We start from the raw sequence: 25,778 nt of genomic DNA, 5'->3' as shown, positions 1-25,778 counted from the left end.
TTTGCATTTGAATTGATATGTTATTTTGTGGAATTTAAGACAGCCAAACAAACCTTGTATCATTTTGTTGTATGTATTAGTATGACGGTCAGATATTTTTTAGACACTAGGTCATTGTTCATTATTCTTAGTTTGTTAGTTAGGGGCATCCCTGTTAGGCTAGGGACGGATAGGTGTTTGTCTCACCCCTTTTTATTTAATAAAATCACAACTTGTGAGAAAACGCTACCGTTCTGTCCATCTCACATTTCAAACTCCTCACAGCAGTTCCTTCTTGCTATAGTGGCTGAAACGGAACATCCCCGCTGGATGAGCTGACCATGAAGTGGGAAGTGTATTGGTCAGAGTCGTGCTGAATCCTCTCAACAGAAGTGTGTCAACACAATGACCATGAATATGGGAGGGAGACACTTTAGCGGTTTTAAATTGGTGTTTCCTGAAAGATCCCAGAGCTCCTTAGAATCTGAACCAGAGCGATCATCAAGCTAAATGTTAAAATCACCTAAGCAGAGTAATGACTTATGCTTGCTACCTGTCTGTGTAAGGAACAGGTCTAAATGTTCCAAAAAGGCCTTAGCTGGACCTGGAGGTCTGTACCCAAACAATATTTTAATACAAAAGGTAGGTGAGATCCGGACACTCAGGCGACCAATCTGTGTTGAGTCGTCCCAATGTAATGACTCTAAATGAGAGACTTTCAAGGTCAACCTGAAAAAATGACTGCTACACCACCACCTCTCTTTGTAGCCCTATTGATAAATGGTATTAAATAGCCCTCTGGCACCAGACAGTAAAATAAAAACAGTGAAGTGTTGTTAAGCCATGTTTCAGTAATGAAGAAAATATCAAGCTCATTTTCCTCAATAAAATCATGTATTTCATTTGTGTGGGCAGCCGCAGACCTAACAGTTAACAAAGCGGCTTTAAGTGTAATAATAGGTCTAGGTGGTGGTTCACAAAACTTAGTGCAGCCACTAGTTTCTAACCCTAATTCCTGGATTTTATTTAGCAAAGTGTAAGATGGCCAAAGTTGTTTAGATTAAGGAGAAGCTAATATCGTGAAATAACAGCATGACATCAACTAAACAATACAGTAACGGGGAACTGGTGGGACTCGCTCATCCTCCATAAACAGATTTGCAGCCTGTGACGCCTGCTAATGATGTTACAAGTGTGCGCACAGCATGTGCCGGTGGGAAATGCAGTTCAAAGCTCTGTGTAGTGAATAAAAACACATTAAACACAGCCAGATGCACAAACACAATTAAAATATGCTGAGAATGTTTAAGATTGTTAAAACTATCAATTAATTCTAAATAGTAGTTCAGTAAGCAAATTACATATAAAATAACCAGGTTAAGAAAGAGGTCTAATTTGCTGCCTGCAACAAGTTAAACCATCCGGTACAGTTTGCAACACACAGAGTGCGTAGCAACACAAATAGCTGATGCAGTGTGTATGTGGAGAGGTGGGGTGTTCCATGCCCTGAGTGTCCAGTGTGTACATGCTTGTTTTTGTGTACATGTGAGTTTGCAGAGTGGGATGTGTAGAAGGTGTTGTCTGGCGGTCTGGTGTTTGTGTGAGTGATGGGTTTGAGTTTGTCATGACGGTAAAATGAGGTTTTGAGCTGCATGGCTTTGAATACAATGCAGAGTCCTTTCAAGTCAATTCTCTGAGGTATGGGGAGCCAGTGGAGCTGGGCAAGAGCTGGGATGATGTGTGAATGGAGGATGAGTCTGGCTACTGCATTAGTATGGCTTGAAGGGGGCTAGGGTGTTGTTGGAGAGTCCGGTGAGGGCATAAAATAGCTCAGCGGGTTTAGCGCTCACTGCTGCGATCTGAGCGTGATCTGCAGGTCGCAGGTTTGAATTCCACCAAGGCCAACTCAGCCTTTCATCCTTCCGAGTTCGATAAATGAGTACCAATTTCGGTTGGGTCATATTGTATGTAAATATGTGCTCTGTAAAGCGCTTTGGATAAAGGCGCTATATAAATAATATATCATTATAATTTCCATAGTCCTGCTTAGAGAGAAGCAGTGCTTCGACTGTGGTGCAGAAGTCATCCGGAGGAAGGAGAAGTATGATTTTGTGTAGTAGGTGTAGTTGTGGATTGCATGTTTTGGTGACAGTGACTGTGTGGTGTGTGAAGGAAAGGTCGGGGTAAGTGGTGATGCCAAGGGATTTAACAGGTGTGGAGAAGGATATGTGTGGGTTGTTCATGGCGAGTTCTTGGACACAGGGGGTGAAGTAGGGTTTGTAGCTTGGGTGGAAGATGAGACGGTATTCTGTTTTGGAAGGGTTGAGTTTTAGGAAGTGGGTGGGTGGCCATACAGTTGGTGATGGCAGAGAGACAGGTTTTGAGCATGTGCAGTTGTGAAGGGGATGAAACGTTGAAGTATATTTGTGTGTCATCTGCATATTGGTGGGCACGCACGTTGTGTTTGCTAAGGGTCTGTCCAAGGGATTCAACATATAAGTTGAAGAGGAGTTGAGCTACAGAGGAGCCTTCACCCCATATGTGACAAGGGTGGGGGGGTGGGGGTCACGGAGACAAAGTTTGTCCTGTTGGTGAGAAAGCACGTGAAGCAGCCGAGTACGGTGCCCGGGAGATTCCTACTGTGGGCTAGGATGTCCAGTAGAATGGTGTGGTTGATGGTGTCAAAGGCCGGAGAGAGGTCGAGGAGTACGAGTAGTGCTGTGTGTCCTTTGTCTATGATGCTGTGGAGGTCATCGAGAATGTGAAGAGTAGTAGTCTCAGTGCTGTGTCTAGGACGAAATTCAGATTGGAAGGGGTTGAGTAAGTTGTGGTGATGTGTTGTTGCAGTTGGGAAGTTACAAAGCATTCCATCATTCTGGCAAGGTATGGAAGGATAGTAATGGGGCATCAGTTTTCAGGGAGCATGTGGTTGATGGGTTGTTTTTTGAGGAGGGGTGGGATTTGTTTTGAGTGCAGTGGGGATAGTACCATGTGAGAGAGAGGAGTTGAGTATGTTGAGCCAGTGAGAAGCTAGGGTGGGATGGAATTGGATGCAGCTTCAGGTGGAAATGCATCATCCAGGAAGTGTGCAGGTTTTGTTTTGGCAGTGAGGGTGATGAGGGTGCCGGTGTCGATGGAGTGGAAGGTGTCCCATGTGTTACAATGTTTGGGAGTGAGTGGTGTGAGTGGGAGCGCTGTCCTCATGTTGTGTATTTTGGAGTTGAAGTAGTTCATGAGCGAGTTGCATAATTCAGTGGATAGGGTTGGGAAAAAGGTGTGGATGGTGCTTTGGAGAGGGACTTCCCAATTTTGAATAGTTTGTGGGTACGATTGGTGGCAGATTGGAGTTTGGGGAATTAATGGGTGGCTTTGGCATTGCGTATGTATGTTTTATATTTGTTGCAGCAAATTACCAGAGCGAATTACCTGGCAAATTACTCTGGAAAATTACCAGAGGTCCCAGGGGCAATGGTCTTAGCCAGGCTTGACTACTACAACGGCTCCCAGCTGTGCCTCCCAAAACACCTTGCACACATCCTTCAACCTATCCAGAACAAAGATCAAAATACCTAAGGCGCGTGATCAAATCAAATCAGTTATGGAAATCTTGCACTGACTTCCACTGAAAAATAAGACCTAAAATCTCTGTGCCAAAGAACATTCGATACAATCCTTGAGGAGATATAAGAGCATCGTCTGCAAAGAAATTATTGCCTTTCACCTTACAATACAATGCCTGGACAATGCCCTGTCAGTGTGGAAGGTGCCTGCTTTTGGAAGTCCCTGCCACCTGCAGTATAGCAAGAAAAGGACTTCATGACAGTCAGGAAAAAGTCAGGAAAAAGCTGAAGACACACCTCTCTAGACCAGCCTACCCGCCGCCGCCCAGCATGACGCTCCTTCTCAAAGGATGTCCTGCAGTCAGTCTATGAACTGCCGCAATGGACTTTCATTGCCCTTTGACCTTGCTCGCCATCACTCTGGCTCTCTCACTGAATGCAGCAAGACTTGTGAATGAGCTCCCCGGCGGGCCAGCGACTGGTACGGAGTTGGAAGGAGGTGACTAAATGCATGGGATGGGAAGATCACTGACTCACACCATGATCGCCCAATTTCTGGATGACTGGATCTACCGGACCTACTCTCAGAGAAGTTAACAAAGAAAGGAATATCTCAGCTATATCAGGCCATTAATATTTTCACATCTTCTCTGCTGGCGAAATTGAGGGACAGTTGGGAAAGAGATTTTGGGGCCCTAGAAGGCGAGGAATTTCACAGCAGTATTGGTCCCAGCTAGGGACGTTAATATCGCTTCCAGATTGCGACTGATACAGTACAACCTCCTACAGAGAATATACTATGCGAGCGATTGGTTGTTTAAAATGGCGAGAACTGATACTGATAGATACCTCAAATGCCAAAGGGGAAGGGCACCTTTTTCCATTTGATCTTGGAATGTCCCAAAATCTCAGACCTGTGGGATAAAGTAATATGGCACTCACGAGAATACTTGGCCATACAGTACCCAGAGACCCCAAACTCATGTTGCTGCACATAAGGCAGGATTATGGACGAAGTAGGTTAGAGGAGAGGCTTATACATGCACTTGCTCCTGAAATTCTGTGTTTGATTGACTCATTAAGGAGGTCTTATGTGTGTTCTAATATTGACCTAGGAGGAAAACATTGGTTCAGATAGATCTTGGAACACTGATGTATGCCATGTATGCTACGTATGTGTCATTAGACTTTTGAACACAGGTCTTGTAAGCATTACGTGTACAGTTTAATATGATTTGCAATGCTGAGAATTAGCTTCTTTGAAGATATTAATTTGCTTAATTGATCATTTTCTAGATTTATGATTACTTGAAGACCCCTGATGAAGAGTATTTGCTCGAAACGTGTTGGGTCACCTTTTTGCTGATGGATAAAAGCTTTTTATGGAAAAATACTGTAGAATGCCCCATGGATTGGCAGATACACACGAAACTGGTTGCACATTTAATATTTGCATAAACTGTTTAGATGACATATAAAGATACGCATAACTGTTTGTCTTGCTGATAAGCTTGTGATAGTGAAGGGGAAGGGAGTTCTCTTAACTTAGGGACCTTTTTCTGTTGCTTATGAAGGGTTAAGCAAACACATTACTACTCCCTTGCTATGTCATGTCTTCCCCATGTACTGTCATTCCTTGCCCCTGCATTGTCATTCATCCCCATGTGCCGTCATCCTTTCCCCCTTGTGCTCTCACCCCCCTTGCACTATCATTCCCCCGTGTACTGCCATTCTTCACCTTTTGTGTTGTTATTCCTCCCCCTTGTGCTGTCATTCCCAATTCCTTCACCCATTCTAAATATATAATGTAATAAACAACTACAAATGTCAACATTACCTCTGTCAATGCGTGTTCCTTTTCCTTCTGATACGTCCTGTTAGACAGTGCAAGCAGCTTGAACGGAGACACCTTAAAACATTGTGTAAGTGGAGGAGCGCCAAGAAACACGGCATACTTTTAGACCGGCGCTTAGAGCGGTCAGGTGGCGTTCACCAAACTCTCCACTGCTGCGTCTGCCAAACTGGGATTGGCGCAGGAATGTGGCCAGGCGAGCCATACCCCCTGTACGTCTTTGCAGGTCACACTTACAACACAGCAAGCCGCGCATATTTTACAAGGGAGCAGGGAGAATGGGAACATTCTCGCAGGGCCCACGTCGTATCTCAGATGTGTGTCGCAGGTGTTTAGCATTCTTCTTGTTTTTTTGGCAAGGCTGGACTACTCCTTTTTTTGTAGGTTTTTACTTCTTACTGTGTTTTTTTTATGTCTGTGGTTTGTGTTTCTTGTGTGCATCAGGTTTCATTAAGGATTATGCTCAGAGTGGATCATCGTGCCTCTAGCAGGAAAGTAATTAGGGTGTAGGACGTCTGCACTCCCGGTGTACGATTACCCCCTCACCCCCACCCAGTACTTTAAATGCAAAAAAAAGAAGTACAGGTACTCAACAATCTACGAAGCCCGGCATTCCTGCACAGTGCTTTTGGCGCCGGCCGTTTCGGCGCAGCACCTTGGGCACATGTCCCTTTTAGGCACATGCTGTTGTTTGCAGGCAATTCCCAGTTAAAGGATGTGCCCAGGAGCACACACTCTAGTAAAGCAGTGTATCTGAGATCCTGTCACACAAACCTCCAGTTTGTTGTTATGCCTTGTGTTAGGACCGATGTTGAGGACACGGGGACCGGAGATAGTATTCCGGGTCTATATGTGACCAGCAGATGGCGACAACACTATTGAAACAAGTGTTGTGCAATTTGTCTGCAACAGAGGGGATTTGACTGGCCATCCCCTGACTAACTTGAAGCAGATACCATTGTAGGGGACGCATGAATTGCTAGCGTTAGAGCCATTCGAGACATTGATGATAAGAGTCACGGATTAAAAAACAGCACATATATAGTAGTAATTACATGGTAAGAAGCTCTGTTATTGTGCCTTAGCAAGAAATAATTGTTAGTATATCACACTGATATTAAGAAGGCCGTCCTGAGGAAAGTGGGCAAACGTGATTATTTACCACTAAAACCGGTTGATATAGATGTAGCGATGGTATTCAATTAATTATCACTGACTACTGCTTGCTTGATCAACAGGGGATACGTGAATTATTTTCTCCCTAGCCGATCGAGCTGGCCTTAAGATTTCAGTATTTGTTTTTAAGGCTTGTGAACCAAGACGAACAGCCAATAAAGTTGTGAAGTTTGGCTGAGATAGTGTTCTGGTCCCACCGCGTTCTTTATTTTATTATGGGATAGAGGCTGGTATGAGGTGAAGTGATGTTGTGTAAATGGTAATATGGCGGCACCACGCCTCTCGCTGACTTAGTCATTGTCATTTCGTCACACTTGCTTTCTAAGTCCTGTTACTGTGTAAGTGTTCTTTCGAGCACTTTCTTTAAAGTCTTCTACAAGAGCTCAGTATCACTGTTCACGTGGGGCCAGCAAGGGAGGATTCAAACATGCAGGATGCATGGTCTCTGAGGGTATTCACAGAATTCCCAACTTTGGAACTACAGTCCGTTGACTGTCTTCAGTGCTGTAAGGTTGCCATGACTCCCCAGGGTGCTATCTAGTTTTGGGATCACTTCATGAACATTTGCTGCATCCATCTCTGGATATCTTGAGTGGTCATTAATAAGTACTAGAAGATATGATCGTCCTGTAAGTGAAGAGAAATCAGCATTCATTTTGTCCTAAGGTGTGTCCCGTCTTGCATGTGCAGATTGGAGTTGCCCACTCTGTTGAGTTAGAAGCATGACATAGCAGGCAGGTCTATCTATTTATTTATTTGCATTTTTAAAGCGCTCACACAGCCCGGGGACATTGAGGCGCTGTTACAGGAATGTCTTAGTTGCATATTTATAACGCACTTAATACCCAGAGGTTTCTAAGCACAGTCCCGAGGATCGAACCAGTGTTGCTTCGTGTCGCCTTGTTTCCGAGACAAGCACATTGCCGCTGAGCTATCCTCTTTGGCTATTACTCTTAGCAATCCCATGATGCCCCTCGTGGGTCTAGAGCACCACTCCCTCCATGAATTCCACCGGACTCGCAAGTCAGGTGACCTGCACCAGTAGCCCTTCTTCAGGGCACGAGAGCTGCTCATGCTTTTGTGAATAGACTTTGCTTCAGGGCTGCAGTGTGTTGGTGTTCAAAGTATTTTTTCACTGTCTTTGTTAGAGTGCATTTATGATTGCCTGCGAACAGTAGTTATCAGCTGATCCAGCTCAACTGTTGACAGTACTTTGATTGTGGATGGTTCTGTTCTTCTTGATCTGCAGCCGCCTGCATGGCTGGAAGTGTAGCCCATCTCCGGTTTCTGGACAGGAAGCCAGCAGGGTTGTCTTGTCCGGGCCTGGAAGATCAGTTCCAAGCCATATTATTTGTCATTGTAACATTAATTTCTAAATCCTTGAATCTGGGTGAGGGTCTGCATCCTGCAACATTGGCATAAGTCATTTGTTTTTGGTGATGCCTTGAAATGAGGACCATACGTGGACAGATGGAAATGGAATGCTGTTGCCGTAGGCAAAGGTGCAGGTAATACCTTTCTGATCGAAGCACCTGGGCATCGCTACAAGGTCACCTTGACTGGCATGCCACACAATATCGATCTTTAATTTTGTGTCAAAATATGATATTTTGCCATCAGATGTCATTGTATCGTTTATGGACTGGAAGACCATGGGTGTCATTCCAGTCCCACATGGAAGTGTTTTTTTGGTGAGTTCTCTAAGTGGATCCATCAGTGGCGCGAGTAGGGGTATGAACCAATCACAGTGGTTTCATGTATCTATGAAACCTCACACTTAAGTAAGCATTTGCAAGTCTTGCATGGTTTTAATGTCCCAAAACACCTTTGATGCAGGCATGATTCATTCTTTGCTGAGCACATGTGCAAAGAATTCTAGTCTGTCTTTGCGGAATTCCATTTCTTCTGAGTGTAGTGTTAGTCCGCGATCATTCCGGTGCTGGAATGCATCTCCAAGTCACAAGATGAGCTCATTGTCATTGGGTGAGACATTTTAGAATGTCATCACTCATGTTTATGACTCCTTGCAGATCAAGGAGGGTATTTCTGATGGCATCTAGTAACATCTCCTTCAAAGCTCAATCTCTCATATCAGCGGTATATCTATACGTGTCCCAAAAGATCATTATTTCTCGTGTTTCTATGATGAGTTTGTACTATCCATCTTATAAAGCTTGGAGAACACCGTGGCTCATGTTAAATCTGAGATGCAGTCATCAGCAGTCATGGCGGGATGATGCTCTCTGCTGATAGCTTTATTCGGGAAGCACATTTTGACACAAATGCATACTTTACACAGTTGAAAAAACTTTTCATACAATGACTATTGTGGGAGCCCACGGCCTTGGACCTGTAGCCTTTAATGTATCCCTCCCATTTCAAAATCTGCCAGTCCCTGTTCGACCATGACAAAATATTGAATGGTAGTCACCGATGATGGATGACTAATGGCTGGATTGTATTATCAATGTGGAATTGGACAGTTTCGCATCTGTGTCATCCAATACCTGTGAATCAGGCTTCTAATTGGTCCTCAAGAGCCACAGCGCTGATTCTAAATACAAATGTTTCGCCACAACTCAGAAAAGCATATCGATGCCTATCTCAGCTTCAAACACTCTTTGGCACATGGACTGATTTTCATGTCTTAGAGTTGGCATGAAAAGACGGTTCCAGGGAATCAGAGTGTGTTCACTGAAATTGAAATACTTGACATGTGTGGGGTACTGTTGAGGTGGTGTAACATAATGAATTTGTGATGAGGCAGTATTCTATGTACATTATGGCCAATACCAAACTCCATCGATGGCAATCTGATATCTAATGGCAAATCTCCCACTGGCACGAATGCAGAAGATTTCTTCATCACTGCATGAAGCAGACTGGGGAGAAGTTGGTGGTTTAATTTCTCCATCTCTCTTGTTCTGCATATGTTGACGAAATTATTGAGGTTATTACAGTGTTTGCAGCTCTGTCGCAAACAGGATAATCAGCTAAAGACAGGAGTGGACTCAGAACCAAAATAGGACCTGGAAATAATTTTCTAACTGGCCCCATATTACACATTTTCAGCAATTCCAACCCTTTCCCTATGAGAGCATTTTGAAATAAAATAGGTTACCACAAAATAGGGGACAGGATGCAGAGGCCTGCCGGCACATCTCCAGAGTTCCTGGAGGACTGGCCTATTGGCCAGTCCTCCCCTGGTTAGAGAGTGTGGTGAGTTTCCACAGTATCCGCATATGCTCAGTGGTTGCAGTTTCTGGCCAGCAATTCCTGCTTCAGATCACACATTTGCAGGAAGTGTCTTCCCTCCCGTTTCATGATAAGAGCTTTTTCACAAGGTGATGGTTTAAATGCTTGCACCATCACTGCATCATGGGAGTCAGCCATTTCACGATTCCTTGTTGTTTAATGTCTTTTCTGGAGTAAAATCTGAGGTTCTCAGTAGGGGTTCAGTGATTCTCTCCGCATCTTCCCATGTACGGGAGGCACATGTTGACAGATCCTTTCATTCAACAGCTATTGGGCAGATCCTGGGTATTTCATGTATTTCCTTGTCAGTTGAGCTTGCCTTCTTAAGATCTTCATGTCCTACCTTAACACATGTGGAAGGCCACACGCTGATGATAGATGGCTATAGACTGGATCATCTCATCAATGTGTCATTTGAATGCCTCCCAGCCATCCCATATCTCGGAAGGCAGCTTGGGATTCTTCCAGGGTGTCATGAAGAATCGCATCACTGATGCTGAATTTAGATCTGACGAGGCCTGTCTCTTCCACACCTCAGCAATCTCTAAGCATGCCTTTGCCCAACTCAGCTACTGACATCCTTTCATGTCTGGAGTGAGATTCAAGCCTTAGTGCCGGTGTGAGAACAATGGGTGGGGAAATCGATTCTAAGTGATCAGACCGCGGCTGAATTAGCCGCGGCTGGAACGTTCGCATGAGAAAGGTGCAAACTACCAAAGGTTTGCACCTTCCTCATGCGAACACACATACAAACTCACACCCCCACCCACACAGCACACCCATAACACCCCCACCACACCCTCAGCACACTCCCACCCTCACTCCCACCCACACCCCCAACATAAACAAACCCCACTTACCTTCCTCTTCACGCTGGGTTCCTGCAGTGCCAGTTCCCTTTCACTTCTGTGAATGGGAACCGGCGCCACAGGATCCTTTTCATTTTTTTAAGTATAGTGAGCGGGGAGACACCCCCGCAGCCCCTGTTTTGTTTCAATGCTACCACCAAAGGTTTCAACTTTGGTGTTCGAACCTTTGGTGGTAGCATTTTTAGAACTTTTGGTCATTGCGACCATTTATAGTCGGTAAAACGTCCTATACTGGGGAAATCTGAGTGTGACCACCGAAAACACAAATCTTGACTTGTGGAGAAATGAGGCTTCAGTGAAAATGTGTTGAATTTGTGATCAGGCAGTTCTTGTTAGTACATAAGGCCGAAGAGCACACGGTCATGTTGAAGAGCCGCTTGATGTCATGAGTGAAGAAGACTTGTTCATGACTAGATGACAGACTGGACAGTGATTGGTGCCTCGTCAGTGCAGCAGCAACCATTCTGTGGCTGTTGCGCTTCACTACTGCTGACTTCCGTGTCAGCCATGTTCGGCATATGTTGGCGAAATGAGCGACTTTCCTCCATCCTTTGCGGATGTGGTCTCATGCTGGATAGTCACCAAGAGAGTGTGGTCGGTTTTCACTCTGTCAAGGAATGCTGTCTGGGTTGGAATGTCCCAGACGTCTGGAAGGACCTAATGGGAATATATCTCTCTGGTTCGCATATACATGTATATATTTTCAACATTCATGTGACATAAATAGTTCTTAATTCACTTTTTCACAGTTGTACATAGAATATTTTACAAAAGCATGGTTTTGTATAATAAAAAAGTGTTTTTTTCAGAGATGTATGTTTTCCTAGGATGTCCAATGCATTTCGGTCCTAAGGACCATCTTCAGGGACCGGGTTCTGCCTACATGCTCTTCACTGGTTACTTCTGTGAGGGCTCAATAGCTTCCTGTCAGGCTGTGAAGGACGTTCCTTATTTAGGTCTGCTTCTGTGACGTTCTCATAGTCCTGTAAGCACACACATATGGGAGATGCTCTCCTAGCCCTGTAGGCACACACATATGGGAGATGCTCTCCTAGTCCTGTAAGCACACACATATGGGAGATGCTCTCCTAGTCCTGTAAGCACACACATATGGGAGATGCTCTCCTAGCCCTGTAAGCACACACATATGGGAGATGTTCTCTTAACTCTGCAAGCACACGCATATGGGAGATGTACTCGGGTCTCTGTAAGCACACACGTATGGAAGATGTTCTCGCCCTGTAACCACACACATATGGGACATGTTCCCCTAGCTCTGCAAGCACGCACATATGATAGATGCTCTGCTAGCTCTGCAAGCACGCACATATGGGAGATGTACTCAGGCCTCTGTCAGCACGCACATATGGCAGATGTGCTCAGGCCTCTGTAAGCACAGACACACATGGGAGATGTACTCCTAGCTCTGTAAGCACGCACATATGTGAGATGTATTCAGGCCTCTGAAAGCACACACACACATGGGAGAAGTTCTCCTAGCTCTGTAAGCACGCACATATAGGAGATGTACTCAGGCCTGTATAAGCACACACATATGGGACATGTACGCAGGCCTCTGTAAGCACGCACATAAGGGAGATGTACTCAGGCCTCTATCAGCACACACTTATGGGAGATGTACTCAGACCTCTGTAAGCACGCACGTATGAGGGATGTACTCAGGCCTCTAAAGGCACACACATATGGCAGATATACTCACACATCTACAAGAATACAGGGTTCTATGTTAGAACAAAAAATACCGATTTTTAGTACTGCTTTTTGTACTGAAACATGTATGGAAAGAGCCCACTCACCTACCCTCTCACCCCACCTTACTCTATATCTCACCCCAACCCCTCCTTCTGCCCCCATTTACTTGCATGAGGTAAACAATAAATCTGTAAAAATAAATTGGTGACAAAAGATGTCAATGTTTGTACTCACGATCAATGTGGTGGGTACTGAATAAACGTGTGAGATTCCCACATGCTTCAAGAGGCAAACACTGCATGTCTATGATAGGTCTAAGCCTGGGCTGTCTAACACACATTCTATCAGTCTGATCACAATAGACGTGAGCTCGATTGGTCACCCATTGCCCTGTTCATTTCCCATCCTAAAGGAGGTCCAAGGCAATGCACAGTGTTTTAGCTTCATCCTTAAGCTCTTTTGGGTGGTGGGGAAACCTAACGTTTCTCTCCATCAAAGGGGACTTCGCCAATTCATAATGAATTTACAAAGTATATTTTCCAGAAGGGCAATGTGTCTGGCATCATTCAGGAAGGAGGCGGAGCGGAGCGGAGGTCGCCTGGGCAGAGGGGGGTAGGCCATGGGCAGACACAGCCTTCACTGGTTGAAAGCTTTGCTCATTTCTTTTTTAATGGAATTATTTTTTAAATTATGGTGCAGGTGGAGCAGTGCTTTCGCAGGTGTGTGCACAAAGACAGCGGATTTTCAACGCAATAGAATGTTTGATTTAATCGCATCACTCTTAAGTTGGAAGAATTACGGAGGGCTGAGGTTAATGCCAGGGTGAGCACTGTTTGTCTGCCCAACGTTTCTCCAGCTACTGTGATCAAGGAGTTAAGGCCAGGCCAGATCTTGGTTGTAATCCCTGGCACAGCCAGAGTGCTTTTGCATGGGGAAGACCCAGACAGTAGAGTGGTGATGGGGATGTCCCAGACAGTAGAGTGGTGATGGCGCTGGGAACCCAGGCTTTGGCCATGGCAGTGGCCCTCTTCTTCAATAGAAGAAGGGCAATGCTGCTCATCTCTTTGGTGAAGTTGTCTTGGAAGCAAGACAACGGGGTGCAACACAGGGTCGAATCCCGATCCCATGCTTTGAAACCACTCGCTGGTATTAAGCGCGTTATAAAAGGACAATAAAAAATAAAAAAATAAACCTATCCGAATATTTGACACCGCCATCACATGGTACAACTTGGGATCCGCACGCATCAAGCGTTCCTGAAGCTTGCATCGGGAATAACGCGTGATGCTTTTGTTTTTAAAACATCTTATAAAATCTCCTTAGGGAAGAGTTTCTAGCTGTCTGCTGTAAAAGTGATATCACACTCTGCATGTAAAGTCTATTAGCACACTGTTCATACATGTTTATATTTTGTTTTCACAGTGGGAGTCGGAGAGGCAGCCAATTTTGCAGCCTACGCTTTTGCACCCGCCACCCTGGTCACCCCTCTGGGTGCTCTTAGTGTTCTCATCTGGTAAGTCAGACTTGTCACCGTCTATTTACATGATGTATTTCCAGAAAGTGTCTGCATGGCAATCAAGTGCTCCTCAGCATATTGGTTTTGCATCCTGAAGCAAATCTTGAAACTGCCGAGTAAATGCTGGTTCGACCTTTTCCGACATTCCATATGGTCAGAGGGCACTTGTGGATGATCCGAGAACAGTGCATGCCTCGGAGTGTTATTGCACTCACCACATACTGGAGAGGTTGAAGAGAGATGGCAATCCAGAACAGTTCTCCTCATCAAGATACTGCAACCTTCCAGTGAAATCTGACATTGGGGTTAACCTTTATTGCCACAGACTATGGATTCGAATTTATAAACCACCCACATTAGCTACCAGCCTCTGCCCCATTTTAGAGCTAAATAGCAAACTAATCCAGGAGACTGAATAATGACTAACATCTTGGGTCAGCCCTTGGGTGATTAAACTGCATGGTGTCTATACTTCTCTGAGGTCAACTCGTTAACGTGATCCAACTCATACAGGGAAAGAGCAGTTGCGCATGCAAGTTTCCGCGACAATCCCTGCATGGAAGCACTGCATGCTGGTGGGAAGAGACTGGGCTTTCTTTGCCCTATATCTGAAATGATAAGGACAGTAAATGCACTGGTCTTCATGTGGTGCCTACTACCATTGTTGAATCGAAGTGCTCCAGATCTTGACAGAGAAGGAAGCGGGGGCACAGGGAAATACTGTGAAATCCATAGAATCACGCGTATCAGTCAATGGACTGCTGTATTGAACTCGTCTCCTCTGGCTTCACAGGGTCCTTCATGAGCAGTCTGCACTGATGAGTTGAGGAATATATGCCCATTCACAGACGCCATTTGGTGTCGCCAGTGGCAGCTGCCACCCCTGTGGACTCCCCTGCAACGCCTGCCACTGCCTCCGTGACTCATGCAGAAGGAGTGCAAAGCCAGGGCTCCTCCGCAGGCTCGGATATAAGTGAAAGGAAAATGTATTGTTGTATGTGTATGCTGTATGTATGTGTGAGTGAGCAAGTATATGCTGTGTGAATGCTGTTTGAATGCGTGAATATGTGTTTAAATGAGTGAGGAAATGCTGTTTGAAGAAGCAAATAAATGCTGTTTGAATGTGTGAATGTGTGTTTGATTGAGCGAGTATGTGCTGTGTGAATGCTGTTTGCATGTGTGAATATGTGTTTGAATAAGTAAGTAAATGCTGTGTGAATGCTGTTGGAATGCGTGAACTTGTGTTTGAATGTGCAAGTAAATGCTGTGTGGTTGCTTTTTGAGATGAATGCTGTGTGAATACTGCATGAATTTTTGCATGAGTGAATGAATGTGGGTGAGCTTGTGTTGGATTTGTGCCAGCCTGGGAGGCTGATTTGAGCAGGGTGTGGGGTGGTTTAAAGTGGAGAGAGGAAATATTTTTTACTGGGCATCTATGATACTGTATCACAATGCACAGTAAAAATACAATGCCACAGGAAGAAATGGCTAGACTGATTGCATGAAAATGCATTCTAGCCAAGTAATAACACTTACCATGCTTGCTTTAAAAGCATGGTAAAGCAAGCATGATGACTTTCATTACATGGCTAGACTGGTATATTGATGCAATCCATCTAGCCATTTCTTACTGTGGCTCTCTGTCTTACACCCTAAAATATGAATTTTTAAGAACATCTTGAGCTTTACACGTGACTGTCCTTGATCTTAGATTTTCTTGGAATATGAAATCTGATATCCATCAGATCACGAGAGACAACATTGATGACTCAGAGAGAGCAACCACCTCAACCCAAATGTCCAAACATTGCATACTAATTTGAGAGGTAGGATCTCCACTCAGCAGATTACTGCATTTTTACGTACACATTAGTTGTCCCTTGACTTGTGAATATTTATCTCAACTTTACAGCTTGCTATTGATTGGTGAACACTGGTGAGGATCTTTTTTACCTCTAAACTTCTGGGAACTAGCTTGGCTAGACTCTTTGGATTGCTTGATCACCAAATCCAGGTGAATGACTATACCAAAACATGTGAGGTCTAGTATTTACTGTTAATTAGTACCCGGCGCAGGACAATCAGATTGTAACATGCAATATGATTGGCCCTCGCCGGGGCTTTACCTGACTGGGAATCCTTCTCCGAACGTTCTTTTCCTTTGTCTCTGGTGGGGGGCGGGTGGGTGTTAGCCCCTCAGCCAATGAGGATGCTTGGAACAGGGTAATCCCCGCTTCGAGCCACCACATGGATGGAGGCTGCCATCCTCCCCCACGCCCCCCGGGAGCAAGGTAAGTGATTTTCCTCCCCCTCCCCCCCCGATTCCCCAATCCAAACAATCCCTTACCCGCCCTCCCAACCCCACTCACCTTCTTTTTGGTTATTTTTCGGAGCTGACGCGCTAGAAACACTTCTGTCCCCAGGGCGCCTTCTCCCGATCGGCAACAGGCCATCATGAAAAGGAAGAATGGACTACACGTAGCCCCTTCTCTCCTTTCCATGAAGGCCATTTTTTTGTTTACTTTTTTCTATTGTTTTCAATGGCCGCCATGGAAAGGGAGAAAGGACCAATGGTAGTACTTTCTCTCTATCCATGGCAGCCATTTTATCTGTTTACCTTTTTCAATAGACTTTAAATGGCCATGAAAAGGGAAAACAGACACCGTTTTCCTTTCCCCGGTGGCAATTTAAAAAATAAAAAAAAATCTGTTCCGAAATGATGATTGATGTCTATTTGTACAGCTAATGTTTGAGCAGCGATCGGTCCAGAACTTAATGGTTCTCCATCTATCCCTTCCACTGGTTGAAGCACCTGTTTATTCTCCCAAGGTATGGAATGTTCACGTGCCCAGTTAGCGCCCACAAAGAGACCTGCAGCTCCGCAATCCACTAAAGCAGTGGTTTCTATATTCGAGTCATGAAACAAAAGAGTAATGCGGAGAACTATCAATTAAATGTGTTTTCAGTAGTTGTGGACATATAATCTTTACCCAGCCAATAGTCTCTACTTTGGACGTGAACGCTTGTTTCCTGAACGTCAAGGGGGTACAATGGGGCAGTCTTTCAAGAGGTATGTGCCAGCTGTACAGTACATGCATAAGCCCTTTTCTCTACTGCACCTTCTTTCGTTATCTGGTAGAGGGCCTCTGGCAACTCCCAATTGCATTGGTTCTGGTGCTTCAGTTGTACTTCCTGGTTCAGTATATGTTTTGGTTTGATGAGACCGATTTTTTCTTTTTTCCATTTTGCGTTCTTGTATTCGGAAGTCCAATTCCATGACTATAGGAATAAGTTCTGACAAATTAGATGGATGGGGTACTCGAGCCAGTTTCCTACTCACCGGTCTAGGTGCAGGATGGAGACGATAAGGCACTAAGCACTTTGAATCCCTCACCTGCTCCCAGAAATGAACTGCGAAGCAGAAGAGGAACGAACCTGTGTGCAAAGTCCAGGAGGGAAAAAGGCAAAGCCTGAAAAAACCCTTTTGCAGCAGGAAGCGTATCCAAAAGACTGTCTTGTAGACCAATATCTGATGATGGAGAACCAAGAGATTATCTAGACCTCGTCTGGACGCTCCGACAAGGAAGATGGAGTGTGGTAGGTGATTGAGTACAATAGAGGAATGCTGAAGGGATTGCAAGGTAGAATCAAAAGGCTGCTGAAGCCATCGGAGAAAGAGGTCATTAGAATGCAGAGCCAGGTTAAATGCAGGAAGGAGGAGGAGGAACCAACAGGAGACCCGGTGGTCCAATAGGCACTTGGAGGCTGGAGATGGCGGAATGGAAGGGGATCAGCAGAAGTAGAGGAGGTCTTCAGAGCAGGATGAGAGGCCGAATCTGGGAAAGAAATGGGAAAGTAGCAGGAATGGAGGAGGCAGGGAAAAATGGCGTAGAGCTGAAAGAACTATAAACACAACAGAGTCGGACAAGAGGTTTTTACGTGTATAGGGACCCAGCGTTCGCCATGTCGATAACTGTTTTCTGTAGTAAAGGACTTGGCGTAATCCAGGAAGGACGCTATCTTGAACATAAACTAAAATGACAAAACAACGACGCTCTTTGTCATAGACAAACCACGCTATGGAAAAGACGCCACCGCTTCCACAGTGACCACGGAGCAGTGGCTCTGACAGCGTGATCTCTCAGAGGAGAGGATTGGATGTTATCTTATAGAAATGTAATTCTCTATGGCTGCCTCAGCTTGGCTTCCCCCCTCAGCCTCCCTTCCAAAATTCGGCCTGACTTCTGAGACAAAAAGTATTACAGTCCACTGACACCAACAAAGTGAGAGATGGCATAGTCATCTTATTTTCACATCCAAATACTGAAGCCAGCCGAATGAGTGTATATGGCTCATGGTTATAAACAGTTTAATATTAGGATGAGTCTTTTGAAAAATGAAATGTGCCGCAAGCCATTTTGTACATTATGTACTTTGTGATTCAAGCATACAACTCTTTAATCATATACATAGTAGTCATAATTTAAGATCTGTTATCATTCCTATGCTCCCACAATGCTTGTTGATGTTATGTAAAGAAGTCATTGACCCTCATTGGTTCTATTTGTCCTCTTCTCTCTTTTAGAGATGTTTTGTAACAAGTGCAATAGGAGCATGCCTGTCCACCTTGGAATGATAACCAATCATCAAATTATTTAGATGCTTAGTCTAGGTTTTGATAATGATAGTTGTTCATTAAAACAAGTATAATGTTTTTTATCATGACAACAATATATACTGGAAGTCATCATTTCAAATTAACATCATAACATTTAAAAAAGGGCTAGTATACAATGTTACTACAAATAAACAATGTCCTTTATTAAGATCTTTTTGTGCAGGGAATGGACACCATTTTACCTCTTAAAATGTCCTTACTTTTTGGAAAGGGTCCCACTTGTTTTAAAACCAGTTTCTGTTATCTATTTCTTCAGTGAGCACGTAGGCAATGTTTTAAGCTGCATGCTGGCTATTGATTGTTTTGGTTGTGCTGTGAACCCGCTCATTTGTTACAGCATGAACAAACAGATTAATGAGAAATAGAAAATGACATATGCAGTTGTGGACTGGCAGCCTGATCCTCTTGCCTCTAGCAAGGTCTATCGGTACCCCAGCATCATCTACAAATAATATCTGCATCCTCCTCACTTCCCCCATAAGGACAAAGCACCCTCATTGTGATAGCACGATTGCCGCAGGACACACGCAATGACAATGCATGTCTCCAAACCTTTTCAGTGACTCTAAAATAACGAAAACATTTCGATTTTTTTCTCTTTTTAACTCTTTCTCATTTTGGGGGTTTCCCCCCAAGCACCCTGCTTTCCCTGCTTTACTAACCACTCTCCAAGGCCCCCACCATTTTTAATCCCTTACCTCACCCCCACATATACATTTATAAAAAATTTGACATTGTTGTCGTTATTTATGTTTCACTGGAATGGTTTGTCACTATTTTAATTTCGGTATAAACACTGTATACCTATGAAGCCACCCACTGCCTCTCTGGCAGGAAGTGATGTAAGTAATGAGAGTTTGGATTTCCAGCTCTCTGTAGTGGGCAATGGGAAGCCGGGCTATGGCCAATTCTCCACGTAGAAGGAGAAGAACTTTTCTCAGCCTTGAACTGCATAAAAAACACAGCATGCCTCCTTCCAGATATCTGTGTTTTTCTTTGATTACGCTGTTATCAGCAACGGCTGGGGTGGCTCTAAAAAATGCACACATGACAATACGACCTTTGCCCACAGAGAAGGAGAGACAGAGATATAAAATGAGCCAGAGAGAGAAAAAGAGAGAAAGAGGGAGCATGCTTGCTATATCGGCCCATAGCACACCAGGTGCAGGAGCCATTATTATTACTGTTATTACAGGCCCTATGCTTGATGTGCCCCAAGTGCTGGCATTTGCTGTGTTTTTTATTCATGTCGGAGTTACACCGCATTGAGGGTTTATACAGCTAATGTTATGAGCAGAGGTGTTGTTGGGGGAGGGGGGATTGAGGGGGCTATTGCCCCTGGTCTTTTGGTTGTAGCCCCCGATAGAATCTCAGGGGCTGCAACCAAAAGGCTTGAAGGCTACGAGTCCCGACAGTCCCGACATTAGCATAGCCCGGATCTTTTCCAGACCTAGCAACACTCCTTGTTATGAGGGTCATTTTACAATGGTTATAAAATTGTCCGGAAAAGACAGTGGTCACTAACACATGCTTGTGGCTCTTTCTGTGCAATGTTAATTGTGCTGTGGCTACGTTTAAACATCACACGGAAATCAGGCTGGGACTGGATTTTCATGCCTTTTTATGCCCACTGCTGCACAAAATAATTGTTAAAGCCACCTGCCATACGTGGGTGGTGGGCAGCAGTAGCATAGATCCCGATGGATTCTAGGATCTGCCCCCACATGAAACTTCAAGGTTAGCGGGGCTGCAGGCATATTTGCAGCATAGGGCTTCTGGGTGAAGCGGGAGCAGGCATTTTGCTGCTTTTTCTCCTTCTGAGCTGCAAATACGTGAACATGGAATGGATAGCAATGTACTTGGTGGAGTGATTTTCACTGTCAGTATATGACGAGTCGGCCACACCTGCATTAGAAAGCCCCTGAATGTTATCAATTAGGGATGACGTTGGGGTCTTTCAACCTTTTCAAATGAAAGGGGCCTCGAGCTTCATGGGAGCCCCCAGCAACTGCCCCCATGTCGTCAGTCAGTAGTATTGTACCACAGAAATATATTCCTTTCTCTATTTTTGTTCTGGGGCTTAAAATTTGCACTTTGAGCGCTCGCATTACAAGCTTTGTTACCTGGAGCGCTTCCTGCCATCACTTCCCACGGGATATAAAGAAGTGTTATCACTTCATTTGCCTTCTAACACTGGTTCCTACACTTCAGGCACTTGCTGTCAAAGAAGAGTTTATAGCTCTTCAGTGGGCATTTAGTGTTTAAACTCCCCGTTGTCTGCCTTTCTTGTGATAATCAGCGGCTATTACCCTTATCTTTATCGCCTTTGTCATGTATGCAGATCAGGGGTGCCTCAGACTGTTCTCGCTCTAAGCAGGGGGCAGGGTCGGATTGGCCACTGTGCATAATTCATCAAAGCAAGGTAACACATGTTACCTTGCTTTCATGATTGATTTGCATGCATGATGTGTACTTCATAAATGATGATGCATGCATCATTCACATGCTGCTGCAGCATGCAAAGTTGAGGGGCCACCGCCGGGCCGGCGGCTGTCACTGTGCCACCACTCCAGGGGGCACGGTGCCCCCTGGAGTGACTGTGCTGTTGTATTAGTGATATTAGTGATAAACGACCAATTTTAGATTAGAATAGGCATCCATTTTGGACTATGTATTTTGCCTTTCGCAAGTTGCAGTAATAGCATGTTTTTTTCTGCCGTTATCTCTGTTACGATCATCACAAGACATTCCATCTCCGTGTCCTCGGTCACTTGACAAAATCCTTGTGCCTAAAAGCTTCTGTACAGTGTAGAAATATTTGACCATAGCACATCAAGTAGCCATTGACTTCATTGTGCCACAATTTATGCTTTGTAGTAATGTGTCTATCATTCCCATCTCCATGGCATCCTGTTCAGGATGTTTGTTTGCATGTAAGAGGTAACGAGTGCTCAGAGTATGGGATGTCCTGTGAGTGTGCTGCTTTCCCTATTTTGCTAACTTCTGAAGCCTGAAAGTAGATGCATGCAGGCTTGACATGCGGCCAACTTTGCACCAGGCCCACAGATGACCTTAAGTGGTCTGCTGTTAAATCTCAGTTACCAGTTTAATGGTATCCACTACAGAATAATTGCTCATTTTACTATAGACTGTATGATAGCTCAGTGGGTTGAGCACTCGCTGCTGCTATGTGTGTGATATGCAGGTTCGAATCCCAGCAAGGCCATCTCAGCCTTTCATCCTTCTTAGGTTGATAAATGAGTGCCAACACAGGTTGGGTGTTATTGTATACATATTTGTTCTATAAAAAAGAGCTTAAGTGTAAGTGCTATACAATAACATATTATCATTTGGCCTTGGACGTCTGCTTGCATTCACAGTAATTTGACAATGTGGATCTATACAAACAGATATTAATGACACATATGGTGATCCATTCTTGTATGAAATATATATCACCTTAGTGAAATCATAACCATATTTTTGTAGTGTACTAATGCTATTTGATGCCACATCCTGTTTTGTCAAGGGGTGAAAGGTCATGTTTCATCGCTTCCCGGGATGTCACTTTGGGGTGGGGCCAAATGACATCACTTTCAGTTGATGTCATTAGAGGTCAAGGGTCATGAAGCGAGATGTGGGCCACTTCTTTTTGGGTGTCCGGGCTATTTCTTGTCCCAGTCCGACCCTGGCAGGTGGGCCCTTGAACCATCATGTTGAAATGGGCCTCACATGTCTTCAGCCGGGTCTGTATTCAATGCTTCTTTCCCATCATTATTTAGACAGGTGTTTGTGTTTTTTCTCTCTCACAGTGCGGTGCTGTCATCATATTTTCTAAACGAGAAGCTGAACATTCATGGCAAGCTCGGCTGTGTCCTGAGTATTCTTGGCTCAACGGTCATGGTGATCCACGCGCCGGAGGAGGAGGAGGTCACGTCGCTACACGCCATGGAGATGAAGCTGAGGGATCCAGGTGTGTACGGTGTGGAGGTTGTGGTGCCCTTTCTATTATTTCTAGAACCTGTCAAGACCTGTGATGTGTGCGCTCTCGGTACTGCTGCAAAACACAGCATTCTGGCACCAACACTAAAATGTCATCGAATCGGTCACACCAGCTTTTTTTCCACAACAAAGTTAAAGTTTAGCAGTTTCTCTCTCTTCCCTTTTCGTTCCAAAGCACTGTGAACCATTGCCTTGCTGTGTGTTACCAGTTAAGTCTCTGCTCTAGTGCTTGGCGTATGCAGGCTCCACCTGCTGACTGCCTGCAAGTACTGCATGCATCGAAATGCATTCTTAGTGCATGATTCATGGAATGTTTTGCACGGTTCAAAGTGACTTTGCACTACCCACACAAACCCTGATTCATGGAACTGTGCAAAGTGAATTTTTCAGTGGAGTCACTTTGCTGAAAATGTTGGGGGGGACATGACATCTGAAGAAAAGGTGCCTCAGCCAAATGAATGGGACAAAATGGTGAGCCATGAAAGTTGGGGCGGACAAACACCCCTGTGCCCCCCCTAAAATTATGGCCATGATATTTTTGCAGTGCAAAGTCCATGCAAAGTTAATTTTGTACTGCAAAAATGACGCTGCACTGGCTTTGCACTGCAAAAATACACTTTGCACAGTTCCATGAATCAGGGTTTGTGTCGGCATTGCAAAATCACTTTTCAGCAGTGCAAAGTCACTTTGAACCGTGCAAGAAATTCCGTAAATCAGGCCCTAAATGAGATTCTTAAGTATTTACTATTAGGTACTGAACTACTGGACCATTCACATGGCTCTGCCTGTGATATTCTATTAACATTTAAAACAGCACATACACATATATTATGATAGAAGGCGTGGATGGTGATGCTACTGACACATTCTCAGGCCAGGAGTATCCACTGTCATTGAGAGGGTATCTTTGGTACACAGCATCTCAAACAATTGTTCCCACAGCACCTTCAGGAGGAACTCGGACTGGCCTTGTACAGATATTTGTTGACATGTCTATTTGCTCTGGGAAATGGATCATTGAATGAGACGTTATCTGTGACAAGTCAGTCCTAATAAGAGTCAAAGACTGCCTTCATTTGTCCTGGTTCTACTGCTCTTCAGTGGTTCGGTCTGATGCTCTTACTTCACCCTGTCTTTTCTGGAAAGTGTACAGGAGGGCGGGACATTCACTGATGGGCCCATAGGTCAGTGCTCACCCTCTAGTACCTTTAAGACAAGATAGCTGCACCATTTGTGGGATGGGGGTGCAGGATTCACTTACTCACCACGACTCAATAAAAAGGACTCAGTCATTTGGCAAAGGGAAGTCCGTTTAATGACATGTCCATCAAACAGAGAAACAATAAGAAATCAGCATCATTGCGATCACCTGTCTCGCTCCAACTTCCTCGAACTTCAGTTGAACAGCAACTTTTATGCATGAAACTCGTCATCATTGACGTTTAAATCTACAAAAAATCGTCATGCACTATAATTGGTTAGGAAAGGTAACTTAAGTATAGGTGCTATAACTGTATATGGTAACGGAGCATGCGGATTGGATAACTCTTATCGGGTGGGCGTCTGTGCCCCTCCCTCTACTTCACATGTGATAGACGTCACTACTAGTATGACGTCCTATTGGTTCTTCTATCTATAGGACCCTAGATAACTTGGTCCATTGTGATTGGGCAGGTTACACCCCTAGACATAAATCTCTACTGTAATCAGCAGCATGCAGACTGGACACCCAAGTGCCTAGTGTCCCAAGATTCACCCTGCCTGCCTTCCATCAATCAGTATCTTGGGGCTATTTGTCAATTAGTTGGCTGGGCATGGCCTCGAAACTGTAGCCTCTTATCTGGAGAGGTTATGGCACCCTTGGATCTGGGTGACATCAGACATTGGTAATTCTTTGCGCCTGTCTTGGTCACATGTCTGTTCACCGTGAATCTGCTTCAGTGTCCAGCTTTTAGGGTATTTAATTCTGTTTCGGCCTCGCCACCTGCATGGGCCTCCCTTATCTTGACCTTCACGGGGCAGGCTGGTATCCTCTGAAGTTTTGATTCCTGTTAGCTGACGCTCTCCTCCCTTTCTCTGGTTGACCTCGATTTCCCAGGCATGAGCTGCTCTTTGTTGAGTTTCGATTCCGCTCCTTCTCCTGGCTTTGGCTGGGATATGAAACCAGGCCTGTTAGGCCTCTGGCCGCCTGGGCATACTTCTGCTTTTACAAAATGGAGTCGCACTTGCCTTATTGAGGTAGATATAGTTGGTGCTTGCCGCTCTATTCTTCTACTAAGCTTTGCAAGCAGTATTGTTTTCTTATCTTCTTGCGTTCCAAGCCTATTTACATGCGTTTAACTGGTTGGTTACTTCCATCTTGTCTCATAGCAACATTTCCTTACGTTTTAACATCATCTCTTTCCTGTGTCCATTACATCTATTTTCAAAGCTACTCGCACTGGCGTGCTATCTTCGATAGCTGCTTTCGTTCATTCGTGAGTCTGTTCAGGCCCATGTGTCATTTCCACTGGCCTTCAATTAAGGCTCTTTGAGTCTCTTCATGGACCCTCTGTAGGTACTCTTCATTTCGTCTCAGCGGCTGGCACGGCTGTCTGATAGGGTACCGTGATGCCCAGGGCTGTCTGGTTATGGGCGCTTCAACAGATATGGCTCTTCCAATGTACACTGGGCAGAGTCCCAGTGCAGCTCTCTGTTGGTTCATTTGCTGCTCATACGTCACATACCTTGGCGAGTACACTCCTGGTACCTCGAAATGGGGGCCAGGGGTGCAGGCCATGTCTGGGACCTCCTCTACACTCCCCCCTCTGGTCGGTTCATCGACCACTTCTGCGTCCTCTTTTGCGTTTATCTCCTTTGGTTCTTTGGTGTCTTGTTCATCATCTTCAGGGTTTGTACATGATGGTGTGAATGTGTGAGTCTTTGGTGTCCATATTTTTATTACCCCTTTCAAACTTCCTGCTGTTTTTACATTCTCGTCTTTGTTCATGTCATTAGCTGACATTGTCCATTTGGGCTGCAATAGATCCATTTTCCTTCATACTTTCTTCGTTTCCTGGGATATTTAAATTTTGTTCCTTGTGGCGCAAATTCACTGGCCTTCACAAAGTCTCTTATTTCTTCATCAGTCAGATCTCTGGGCTTCCATCCTGGCTCGATATCGACCATTATTTTCATC

The 25,778-nt window shown here is 44.7% G+C and overlaps 1 protein-coding gene across 1 annotated transcript in view; it reads left to right on the top strand.

Annotated features, from left to right (window-relative positions):
* Positions 1-25,778, top strand: part of NIPAL1 (NIPA like domain containing 1) — a 258,775-nt gene that overhangs the window by 212,832 nt on the left and 20,165 nt on the right. Inside the window, exons 4-5 of the mRNA XM_069631705.1 lie at positions 13,827-13,917; positions 22,411-22,571. Coding sequence (XP_069487806.1) covers positions 13,827-13,917; positions 22,411-22,571 — 252 coding nt within the window. The remainder of the gene's footprint in view (positions 1-13,826; positions 13,918-22,410; positions 22,572-25,778) is intronic.

The sequence above is a fragment of the Ambystoma mexicanum genome, chromosome 6q, assembly GCF_040938575.1.
Source record: "Ambystoma mexicanum isolate Mex_15411 chromosome 6q, UKY_AmexF1_1, whole genome shotgun sequence".
NCBI lineage: Eukaryota > Metazoa > Chordata > Amphibia > Caudata > Ambystomatidae > Ambystoma > Ambystoma mexicanum.
This window is presented reverse-complemented; position numbering and strand designations above follow the sequence as displayed.